Source organism: Tupaia chinensis, unplaced genomic scaffold, assembly GCF_000334495.1.
Source record: "Tupaia chinensis unplaced genomic scaffold, TupChi_1.0 Scaffold000707_1, whole genome shotgun sequence".
In the NCBI taxonomy this organism is placed as follows: Eukaryota; Metazoa; Chordata; class Mammalia; order Scandentia; family Tupaiidae; genus Tupaia; species Tupaia belangeri.
In genome coordinates, this window is record NW_006160230.1 from 1089346 (window position 1) to 1102370 (window position 13025).

The 13025-nt window shown below is 36.7% G+C and overlaps 1 protein-coding gene across 3 annotated transcripts in view; it reads right to left on the reverse strand.

Annotated features, from left to right (window-relative positions):
- Nucleotides 1-13025, reverse strand: part of CNBD1 (cyclic nucleotide binding domain containing 1) — a 468077-nt gene that overhangs the window by 423905 nt on the left and 31147 nt on the right. For all 3 annotated transcript variants that reach the window (XR_336323.1, XM_006160740.1, XM_006160742.2), the window contains exon 3: nt 1762-1875. Coding sequence is in view for 2 of the 3 variants with exons in the window: in XM_006160740.1 (XP_006160802.1) it covers nt 1762-1875 (114 nt within the window). In the remaining variant the exon portion in view is untranslated. The remainder of the gene's footprint in view (nt 1-1761; nt 1876-13025) is intronic.

Below are 13025 nucleotides of genomic sequence, written 5' to 3' on the forward strand. Positions count from 1 at the left end.
AGAGTACAGAGTACAGAGTAAGAAACAAATAGTTGAGGAAAACTAGGAACAAGTGAAAAAAGAAACTTAAAATGACACAAAAAAGTGGAAAGACATCCCATGTTCCTGGATCAATATGATCAAAATGTCAATTCTACCCGAATTAATCTACTAATTTAATGCCATCCAGATCAAATTACTGGAGATATTAATCACAGAATTAGAACAACATCGTAAAATTTATCTGGAATCATGAGACCAGTAGTTGGCGTAACGGCTGTCACTGGACTCCCATGTGTTTGAGTCCCAGACCCAGTGGCTTAAACTCACACTGGGCGCATGTGCATGTGTGCCCAAGATCCCAAGGGGAATGGAGGAGAAGGGATGGTGTGGCCATCCCCCTTGGTGGGGGGTGATTTCTCACCTTATGTCTCTCTGTTTCTCTCTCTCTTTCTGGCGAGCACACGTGCCCTATAGAAAAAAACTTTAAAAAATAAAAATTATCTGGAATCATGAAAGACTCCCTATCACTGAAGCAATGATAAACAAAAATAATGGAGTAGGAAGAATCTCACTCCCTGACCCCAAAATATATTACCAAACTGTGATAATCAAAACAGTATGGTAATGGCACAAAAACAGGCATGTACACCAACTGAATAGAATAGAGACTCCAGAAATAAAACCCCAAACATACAGCCAACTGATTTTTTACAGAAGACATAAGACAATCCAGTGGGAAAGAACAATATCTTTAGCAAATGGTGCTGAATATCCACTTGCAGAAGAATGAAACTGGACAATCCAATGGGGAAAGAACAATCTCTTCAGCAAATGGTGCTGGATATCCACCTGCAGAAGAATGAAACTGGACCCTCATCTCTCACCATTAACAAAAATCAACTAAAATGGATCAAAGATTTGATAGAAAGTGGATGAATATGGAAAATTTAATGCTAAGTGAAGCAAACCAGACTCTGAAAGAGAGGGACTATATGTCCCCACTTAAACATATACTTAATGTTTGTACTCTATGGCAGAAACTGAAAGACTGGCAGGTATAAAACCATGGAGAGTTACTGTGGATAAGTAAGTGTGGAAGAAGGGTGGGAAATGTGGAGGGTAGGAAGGACGAAATCAAAGAAACAAAAAAAAGAAACCATTTAAAGGGCACAAAAATGGGAAACTATGTTGATGAAAATATGCATGGCAATATCTTTTATTGGAGAGTGTATTCATTTTTGGGAAAAATAAACAAACAGAGACAAATAGTTGCAAAAGTGTCAACTCCCTGAAATTAATCTATGAATAAAGAAGTAAATAATACTCTGAAGTTTGACAATATGGACTTACCAAAATCTTAAGTTGCCTATGACTATGTCATTCATTTTTTGATACACAACAAACCTCCAAATGTTCTCCTTCCACCAACACACTAATTATTTCCATGTGAAGTTTCTCATAAAACTCTAAGAAGTACTTTATTCCTTTCATAAACACTGACATTCATCAGTAACAGGTAACAAATAAATATGTTCCTCAGCAGTGAACAGATCATTTTACTGCACAAGTAAATTAATTTATCCTAACCCACCAATCTTCACTTTCTTGACTGTTTCCTAGCATGGATTGATAGGAATTATCAAAGACTTTTGGTTTTGAGGTTCAACTATTCATGAGTGTGCATGCATGCACTTATAGGCACACACACACACACACACACACACACACACACACACACACATAACATGTCAACCTTGATTGAAAAGAAGATATCATTACCTTTTTTGCTCCTGTATGAAAAGTTTAGGCAGTCTGGGTTTTTTATGCAAGAATATTTTAGAATATTGCTTCATAAATGCACTGTGAGCTGATACAATATTGTAAGAACTCCAGCTTTAAAAAAGAGAAGAGAAGGTAAATTTTAAGTATCATAGGATAATAGTTTCCAAAGACAAGATTTTTAACTAAATACAAATTAAGTCTATGCTACTTACTAAAAGCATCAAATGACAAAAATGTATACATATTTTTGTTTTTAAAACTCACTATAAAAATTACATACAGTATACCTTAGTAAGAATCTCTTTTAAAATATTAAATTTATGACAATATTGATGTCAAGAATTAAACTTTGTAAGCTGATTCTTCTTAAAGCTTTTATTTTTATAACTAATTAAAGCTTTTAAATTTTACATAATTAAAATCTCTCTAAAATGAGATACAAATAGCTTACATGTACATTACTGGAAAGAATATTAATCTTTATTACACCCATTATATATAAAAATCTCACGCATTACTTTTAGGACTGAAATAAAAAAGTGTTAGACCAATTTATGAGTGTTCCCCAAATCTAAATCACTTAGGTCTAGGATGCTTTTTGTAAGTAAAGTAATGCTGGAGACCAGCAGATCACATAGCAATAGCATTGCTAGACTCCCACATGGTTGACTGCAGTTCAAGTCCTGGACCCAGTGGCTTCAAACTCATGCTGGCCACGTGTGCTCAAACGCCCAAGATCCCAGGAGAATGAAGGAGAAGGAATTATGGTGTGTTCTTCCTCACTGGTGGGTGATTTCTCACTTTCCTTTTCACTGTCTCTGCCCTGCTCTCTCTCTGGCAAGCACAAGAGCCCTAAGGCAAAAACCCCTGGGGGGTGGATTTCTGATGCTTTCCCTAAGGAATCACAAACTCCAAGGGAGAAGCTTTTTGCCTGGCTTCTTTGTTTTAGGTAACCTCCTCTGGAGATTCTTATTGTAGCCAAGTTTGATCCACTGCAAACATCAAAAATGCTAATAAAAAAGATTCACAGAAATATAGAACATTGTCATTAAATCCTAGGTAATGACATTTGCTTTAGAAAAATATTCCTCATTCAATTTCAAATGAAAATGACCATGAAAAGTTGTTCAGTTTTTAAAAATGTTAAACATTCATCTTAACCGTTTATTTCAAAAATCATAAAAAATGATTATACTTTATATTGAACACTGACAAACATCTCAGTCAAGATTTGCTTCATGGTAATGAATATAAAAATTCTCAAGAGAAGCCTTTTCTGATTTCATTTTTAATGTAAATAATAACAACACATACACCTTAAAAACATATTTAAATTAATTTGATTGATTTAAACAATACAATGTGGATGTAGTTTAATATGACATTAGGCATTTTTATTTCTTTTCTCACTGTATACAGATTCATTGACCAAGAGTCCACTCTTTTTTAAATCCAACCATTGATTTTATTGGAGATTTCAAAAATATTTTTTTTTTGTCTGTTTAGAAGTAACACAGCAGGTGGCATAATGGTTACATAGGCAAACTCCCTGGTAGTCCACTGTGGTTTGAGTCCCGGACCTGATGGCTTAAAATTCATGCCAGGTGCATGTGCATGTGTGCCTAAGATCCTAGGAAGAGAATGGAGGAGAAGGGATTGTGGTGTGGCCATCTCCCCGGGGGGTAATTTCTCACTTTCTGTCTCTCCAGCAAGCACATGTGCCCTATCGAAAAAATGAAAAAATAAAAAGACTCTCTTAAAAAAAGTAACATTCTGTAATCGTCCATTTTACAAATCTACTTGTTTTCTATTTTATTTTAATTGGGTATCTGCTATATTCCAAGCTTTGCACTAAGATTTTTTTAGAGTATTTTTGGTGTGTCACATATTCATGTAACTGATGATGCTGATGTGTTTTATTTTCTATTCTATATGTGAAGAAACATCAAGCTTTTTAATTGGCCTGATTCATATAACCTAAAACATGGAGGAAAGAGAGGACAAATAAAACTTACATATGCTACAAAATCCATTCCAATAAGCTTCAGATATACTTCCCCTCAATTAATTACAAATGTTAGTTCTTTCTGTGTGTTGAGCACTGTCCTAGGTAATTATGCTTAAATAAATGTATCAGGTCATTTAATGCTTTTACAACTATATTACCTAAAAACTCTATCATCCCACTTTATACATGAAGAAACTGAGGCCCAAAGGAGGACTAAACTATGGGTTTTTTGTCTATACTCAGCCCAGATTCTAAAACTTGGAACTTTATTATCTGTGACCTGGATAGATTAGCTTTGAAGTGGCTAAGAAGTTTATCTCAAAATACTAAAACCTTTGTCTTATCATTTCCTATGTAGGTATTTATTTCTTCCATGAGAAATACAGTCAGAGAGAGAGAGGTATCCCCAGCAAAATCTTCATAATCTACTCTCAGCTTCAGTCATCTCCAGATCATGCACATGAATGCATCCAGCATGTTCAGGAAGTTCTGAAGATATAAAGGCAGAACTTTCTGTTGTGGGTCAGTCTTACAAGGTACAGCATTTCTGCTGGACCTCCATTTGTCCTACCCTTCTTATTTTCCTTATTTGTGACTGAGCTGTTTATTCACTTAACCTTGGAAATTTCCAACATGTGATGACTGGTGTATATAATCAGTATATATAATTGGAGTCTCCAAAAGAAGTGACATATGCGAAAGGGTTAAAGTGAAAAAATCAAATGAGGGACCAGCTGGTGGTGTAGTGGTTGGGGCACTAGTTTCCCACATGATGGTGATCGTAGTCCTGGACCAGGCAGCTTGCTTTCTCACTCTTCCTCTCTTTCTCTCTCTCTCTGTATTTCTCTGGTGAGTGCATGTGTCCTGTAGCAAATTGAAAAAGAAATAATAATAATAGTAATCTTTTTTAAAAAATCAATTGCCAGAAATAGAGGTGATGTGAGATTAAGAATGAAGCCCTGAGTGCCCTGTGATGTATTTTGTATGCCATAAAAATGTAGTTTGGCAATATACTTCTATTTCTTGGCCTCTTGTTGAAACAAAACTATATATCTCATATATCTCTATGTATTCTGAAGGAATTCATTATTGTGTAAACCATGTGAAATCTGTAAACTAATGCATCTAAATATGGATATCCCAAATATGAATGTGTTTTTAGGGTAAATAAAAGAAAACATAGTTGAATCTAAACCTAAGACCTTAAACTATAAACTACTGGAGAATAGCATAGGGGTAATTCTTGGAGACATTGGAGTAGGCAAAGATGTCTTAAAGACACACAAAGCACAAGCAATAATTCCAAAAATAGACAAGTGAAATTATAATAGATTAAAAAGCTTCTGTACAGCAAAAGAAACAATAATTTGAGTAAACTGACAATCCTCAGAATGGGAACATATATTTTCAGTCTATGCCTCAGAAAAAGGAATGATAACCAGGATAGGGAGTTCAAACAGTATACCCAGGGGGAAAAAAAGCCAATTAAAATATGGGTAAATGAGCTGAAGACAACTCTCTAAGGAAGATATATAAATAACTAAAAAGCATACTAAACAATGCTCAACATCTCTTATCATAAGTGAAATGCAAATCAAAACCAGAATGAAATACCACTGAACCCTAGTCAGAATGGCTACGATAAAAAAATAAATATGACAGGTGCTAGTGAGGCTGTGGAGAAAAGAGAACTCTCCTCCTCTGTTGTTTGGAGTGTAAATTAGAACAGCCACTGTGAAGAACGATATGGAGGTTCCTTAAAGAGGTACAAATAGAGACATCACATGACCCAGCAATGTCATTCCTGGGTGTCTACCTAAAGGATAGGAAAATGTTTAGCTGGAAAAAATACTTGCACATTCTTGTTTATTGCAGCATTATTCACAATTTCTAAGACATGGAACCAACCCAAATGCCCATGAACATGTGAATGGATTGAAAAACAGTGGCACATTTACAGTACAGAATACTACTTGGCCTTAAAAAAAAAAAAAACAATGAGATACTGGCATTTGATAGAAAGTGGACAAATGTGGATTATTTGCTGCTAAGTGGAGCAAGCCAGATTATGTAAGAGAGGCATCATACATACTCTCAATATATATATCAAAAGTCTGCACTCTATGGCAGAAACTGAAAGATCGGAAGGTATAAAAGCCTCAAGAACAACGGTGATACTAGAGACAGTGCAGGAGGAAGGTGGGAAATGAGGTAGAGTAAGAGGAAGGGAATCAAGGGGAACAGAAAGAAGCAAAACATTCGAGGTACACAGAAATGGACAATGATCTGTTGTTGATAATGTATATAGTAATATCTTTGACTGAACCAATATATACTGTATTCATGATGCTAAAATTCATTTGGTATGCTGTAATGATACACAGCAAGTGAATGTAAGAAAATTTAATAAATAAATTTTAAAAAAAACAACATAATTTAAAAAGCCAGGGACAAAACCACAATTTAGAACTATAGTAAGACAGGAGAGTGGATCATGGCCATGAAGAGTTATCTAACATTTGAATATTATCCAGATGATATACTTTCCACAATTTTCCAGGCGATGAATGAACACCACCTACAGATAAAGAAGTTGCCCTTTCATTGAAACTCATCTGCTAAGAACTAATCTACAAAAAAAAGACGTCCAAGTACCTCAAGCAGATAAAAGAGACACGTATCCAAATCCGAACATTTTATACACCAGCACTCTGGAGCACTTTCAGTATGCTCTACATTAAGGATCACAGAATTACTGCTTTTAGTGGTAATAAGCAGCCTCAAGCAGGTAATGAACGGTGGTAACCGGGGTACCTTGAAATAAGCAAGTACACGAAGAGGATCAGATTCATGAGCTTTCTCTTAAGTTCAGTTTTCTCAAGTACCAATGTGAGGGGGGAGGTCTTCAAAAAGCTCATGGAAAAAGTATATGATGAAAAAAAACTATGGATTTCAGAAAATATCTTTGCACCGAAATAAACTTGGACTTTAATCCCACTTTTCTCCCACCGATTTTTTTAAAGTCTCCTCATACAGGTCCAATGTGGTCACATATTGCAGGGATGTTTTTGCTCTTACTGTTTTCTTTACAGAAACCAGAAATCTGAACTCTCGTGTGAAAATTTCTGATATTTAAATGTTAACAATTGCTATGGATGTAATTGTGCCTCAACCATGACCACTAACTTCATAAGATAAAGCCTGACCCCTCAATATGGTTTCTGTTTGGAGACACCTAACTGCAAAGGAGGTTGGGAAATGTAGTCTATGCCAAGAATAAGATACAGTTTTGGGGAGCGTAAAGTAGTCTTTAATACAGATATAAAAATCACTGACTATTAAAACTGGAATTCACATTATTATTTAGACATAACATCTATCATTTTTTAAAGATAAGGAATTGATGCATATGAAGTTAAGTGACCTTCTAGCTTTATATGAAGTAGAAAGAATAGCACACAAATTCAGGTTAACCTAATTCCAATACTAGGATTCTTCCATTTTTCATCATAGGGACAATTTCCTAGAAGTGGCAGGAAGTAACAGCACAGCATTCATGTAAGAAACACTACCAGCGCCACTACCGGTACCCACTCTCCTGACCTGGGGTAGTAGCCTTATGGTATTCATGTCTGAATTCTAGCCAGTAGAACATGAGAGAGTGGAAGGGACGTACATCTCTCATCCTACTCCTCCCCACCCAAAAAAACCCTTCCACAGAGATTCTCAATATCTTGTCTCTTTCCAGCTTGAAGCAGAGGAGCAGGATAATCTTGGAACCCATACAAAAAAGATGAGAGAGCAAATATTAGTAGAGATTTGAGTTCCTAAACCAGAAGAACAAGCAATCAAAATACCCCTTTACGACTTGATATGGAAAAGAAATAAACTTCTATTGCATAAAATCACTGGGACTTAGTGTTTATCTATAGTATCTAGAAATATCCTAACTAATACAATATATTTTTCTGCAGCCCACTCAATTCCACTCACAGATTTGTGTACGTAATAAGCTTTTAATAAAATACTAACTGATTAATTGGATTTATGTGTTTGCCTTGGGGAAATTTAATTTTTTTATTTTAAATTAATTAAAATAAGTCATAAAAGTTGAATCTATTAAACTTCTTACAGATTATTTCCTCCTGAATTTGTTTTATAAATATTGTAGCAGTTACATGTGCACTTTAAAAGATATATAAATGTTATCCTTGCATAATAAAGGAGGCAGGTACAATTTGTTATAAATTAAGCTAGTTATACGCTTATTTATGAATATATATACAAAATTTTATTTATTATGTAGATCATACATAATATATACTATACTAGAGGACATTAAAAAGTTCATAAAAATGGAATTCAAGTGGAACTTTATTTTGATGCAATAAGATTTTGAAATCATCACATAGTTTTTCATAATACTCATTTTCCATGAACTTACGAAAGACTTGTCACATATCTATAATGGATTTCATCCTTTTATTGCAGTTGGAGTTGAAGAAAAAAATGCTCTGTAACAATGTCAATGTACTTAACATTAAGCCTTCAACTGTAATGACAAGATCATTAAATCATCAGTCTTTTCAGATAATGCCACTAGAAAGTGTTACTCTATTCAGTCTCCTCAATAGTTAGTTTAAAATTTTTCTGGAAATGTGAGTCATTATAAACCATTTGATCATTTTCTTTATGAACAAAGCTTATTAGCCAATGACTTTAGGTCTTCAAAGTTGTTTTTATTCAGAGGAATTCTGCACACTATTGCCATTAGTTAACAAAAAAAAAGTAATCCCCAACCCTTCATTTTCAAGAAGTTCCTGGAGAAAAATATAAAAGATCTTTTTTGAGAAAGTTAACTGCAAGCATATGACTTCAAAACTAAAGCTAAGGGGCCAGCATCTGGCATGGTGTTTAAGACACTGGACTCACACCTGGCCAATCACAGTTCAAGTCAAGTACTGAACCTGGCAGCTTGAAAATCACATTGGGCACATGTGCAAGCATGCCCATAATCCCACCCATGAGGAAAATGAAGGAGAAGGGATTGTGGTATGGCCACACCACACCCAAACGCGTGGTGAGCAAAAAAACCAGGGGAAAAAAAAAAAAAAAAAAAAAAAAACCTAAAAATAATAGCAAAAAAAAACGAAGCTAAACTTTTTTTTTTTTTTTTGCTCTAGGTTACGCTAAATATAAACAGCTGGGAAAATAGCTCACGAAAAGATGCTCAAAAGGACATCATGACACTAGGACACACATATGACACTCTTCTTTACCCATGGATGGAAGATGCACCAAATAGACATCAGTTCACAGATCAGTCTCTTTTAAGAGAAAATCAGATACAAGGTGAGAGACTCCTATACTCCAATCAGCTTCCCCTGAGGACAGGAGGATTTGGACCATAGATAGTGGTCTAGTTCTAAGGTTCTCCATAGTTTGGCTCTTAATTCACCAATTCTGTGAGCAGGGTACATCAGATGCACATGAGTCTCCTTAGACAACAGAGCATGAGTGGTTCTTTTCCGATGGTGCACAGCACTTCCAAGGGCTTTATCTCTAGCAATTAAGGTGGAGAAGAGGCTAAAACTTGAACATCCCAGCTTCCCTCTGGAAGGATTTTCCAGAATACTCTTCCAACTGTTAATGCTGACAGTTGAGTTTTTACCTGACCTCTATCAGGGCAATGACTGGGCCAATAAATGTAGACTTCTGGCAGCCTGAGTGAAAGCTCAGCACTTTACTAGCCTTTTCTCTGGACTCAGTCCAGCACTAATTCCTGGTCTACCAACACCCCCTGGAAGGAGCTCATCCATGCACTGAACACCCAACTTTTCCAGCTCCCACCTCCTGGCTCTGTGAACAAAGGGAACTGGAAGTATGCAAGTCTTCCTAGATCATGTAACAAAGAAGTGGTTTTCAGTGGGTGTACAAGCACTTCTAGCAGCCACAGATCCTGAGCAGTGCAGAAGGGGTTAAAAGCAGAGCTCCCTGTATCTCCCCAGAGTGGGTTTTCCTGCACACATTTCCAGTGACTACCGACCTAATAGCCTGACTTCTAACTAATGTGCATTAGTGAATGACAGTCATGCAGTAGCTTGACACTTTTCTGAGCAGGAGTTTGGCACTTCCTAAGGCTTTCCCTCAATTGTCCTGGCACTAACTCTGAGTTTACCAACTCCCTCTAGAAGGAGTTAGTTCTAAGTGCCACACTTTTCAGAGCTCTCACCTAAGCAACTGTATTCTAAACCTTCTAACTCAAGGAGCAGAGAAGACTATGCAAGTCTTCCTAGGTCACCAAATGAAGAGGTGACTTGCGGCAGGCATGCTGGTCCAGCTGGTGATTCAGTGAAAATTCAATGCTATGAGATAGTAGACCTGTGTGGGGAAGTCTCAGGTCTATGTCCTGAGGCCTTCCAGTACATGCCAAGCACATGGATGCCCAAGATCTGAAATGGCTAAGGTTGGGGGGAATTACAGCAAAGAGACCCTCCTGAGAGTCTCTTTCTCTTTTCAGACTTTCATGGAAGAAATAAATAAACTTTTAACTAAATAATTAATTTAAAAAACAAGTATATAAACACTTTTAGAGCAACATTCTCTGTAATCAATGCAGAGAAGGAATTTAAAAGTACAGGCTTCAGTTTCTCCCAGGAAAGAGTTTACTCAGCACTCACTCCAGTGGCCTGAGTTTCAACTAATTTGTATCAGAGTGAGTAGAACAGGAAAATAGTAGATGTCTAGCAACCTAAGCAGGAACTTGGCACTTCCCAAGCCTTCCTTCCTTTCACCCAGCATAAATCCATGTCTACACATTCTTACTGGGGGTAGTTTGTTCAGACACCGAGAATCGCAACTTGCTCAACTCTTGGACATGTGAGCCTCCTTAACCACCACCTCTGAGAACTGATGGGATTCTGCATTCAAGAGTCTCCCAAGATCACAGAAAACAAAAAGGTAGAATTACAGTAGGCTCACTTTCAGTGGCTACTCCCAGGATCAGAGTGTGCAGTCTGAACACAACTGTAAGCTTTTAGCACAAATCCTCCCACTGGCTTAGTGCAGAAAATGAGAGATGAAGATAGAAGGTGTCAGAACACATGACTAACACCCAAGCTTTTTAGATACATCTAGAGGGCCTGGCTCTTACTTTACCTGTATTAGGGTAGTAAAAAAAAAAAAAAAAAAAAAAAGTTGCACATTCTAATCTCTTGGTAGCCAACAAAAAGATAGACAGAAATTTGGACAAACAGAAAGATCTGAGAACTCTTAAGAGTCTCTAACCAGACAAATTGCTAAGACCCTTCTTTTAGGCGGGCTGGTCTGACAAGGCTTGGTGAGGCAGTTGTCTGATCTAATGTGGAGAAACTAACACAGAAAGTCAAGGACAAAGAAAATGAAGAAACAGGGGAATATATGCTGAATAAAAGAATAATGTAAAATCGGAAACAGACTATAGTGAAATGAAGATACATGATTTACCTAAAAATTACAAAAAAAAAAAATGGTCATAAGGATATTCACCAAGGTCAGGAAAAAAGTGCAATAGCAAGAGTTTGCATATGCACTCAAAGTTAAGTTACAATCAGTTTAAAATAGACAGTTACAAGTCCAGGATGTTTTACGTAAGCCTCACGGTAACCACAATGCAAGCCAATATTAGATACACAAAATATTGAAGAAAAAATTCAAAGCATACTACTACAGGAAACTATCAAATCAAGAAGGGAGAAAGTAAAATAGAAAGAAAGGACCTATAAAATAGCCACAGTCCAACTGACAAACTTATGCTAGTAAACCTTTACCTATCAATAATTACTTTGAATATAAGTGAATTCTGTTCCCCAATCGAAAGGTATATAGCGGCTCAATTATTTTTAAAAAGACCTGGCCATGTGCTGCCCACAAGAAATTCACTTCACCCTTAAGGACACTGATACTTAAAGTGGAGGGATAGAAAAATATATTCCAGGCAAATGGAAACTAAAAGAGTAGTTTACATGAATATCAGATAAAATGGGAAACTGTAAAAAGAAAAAGAGAAGGTTGTTAAACAATAATAAAGGGACTGATTATCAAGAATATATAACAATTATAAATATTTATGTGTACATCCAACATCGAAGCTCCAAAGTACAGTATAAAGCAAACATTAAGAGGTCTGAAGGGAGACAAAGACTGCAACTCGATAATGGGAGAGAATCTCAATATCCCACTTTCAAAAATCGACAGATCATCCAGTCAGAAAATCAATAAGAAAACACTGGACTTGAACAACATTTTAAATCAAAGGGACCTAATAGACATACACAGAACACTCATCCAACACCAAAAGAATATACATTCTTTTCAAGTGGACACTGAACATTCTCCAGATTAGATCATCCATGCCGTATTACAAAACAAATATTAATAAATTTCTGAAGATTGAATTCATATCCAACATCTTTTCAGACTAAAATGGCACAAATCTAGAAATCAATAACAGGAGAAATCATGGAAAATTCACAAACTGTGGAAGTCAACCAAAATGCTTCTAAACAACTAGTGGGTCAAACAAGAAATCAAAAGAGAATTAAAACTATATTGAGACAAAAATAGAAAATAACAAATCATGGTTTATAGAATGGATAAGTCTCTGGGTTTGGCTTCTGAGTCTATCTGGGCACACTAGGTCTGCTCTGGCTGACTGCAGGGCTGGGGGGAATGTTCTATTCCATTCTGTTGCTAATAACAGAAAATATCTGAGTTTGGGTCATTTGAGAAACATAGATTTATTTAGTTCATAGTTTGTAGGACCAAGGTCCAGGGTCCACCTCTGCGGGGTGACAGTCTTACAGACGCATCACAACATGGCAGAGGGTAGGAATGCTTAGTCTGTGTTTCATGTGTGTCTCTAAAAACTCACCAGGAATCAATGATGGAAACCCCACCCTGATGACCTTACTCCTAGCCCCACCTTTTTTTTTTTTTTTTTCTGAGAGATTTTTCGCTATACGGCTCTTGTGCTCACCAGACAAACAGAGAGAGACAGAGAGATAGAAAGCGAGAAATCACCCCCACGGGGGGATGGCCATGCCGCAATCCCTTCTCCTCCATTCTCCTCTTGGGATCTTGGGCACGCACGCACACACATCCGGCATGAGTTTAAGCCACCGGGTCCGGGACTTGAACCGCGGTTGACTACATGGGAGTCCAGCGACATAGCCATTACGCTAACTGCTGGTCCTGTTCTAACCCCACCTTTGGA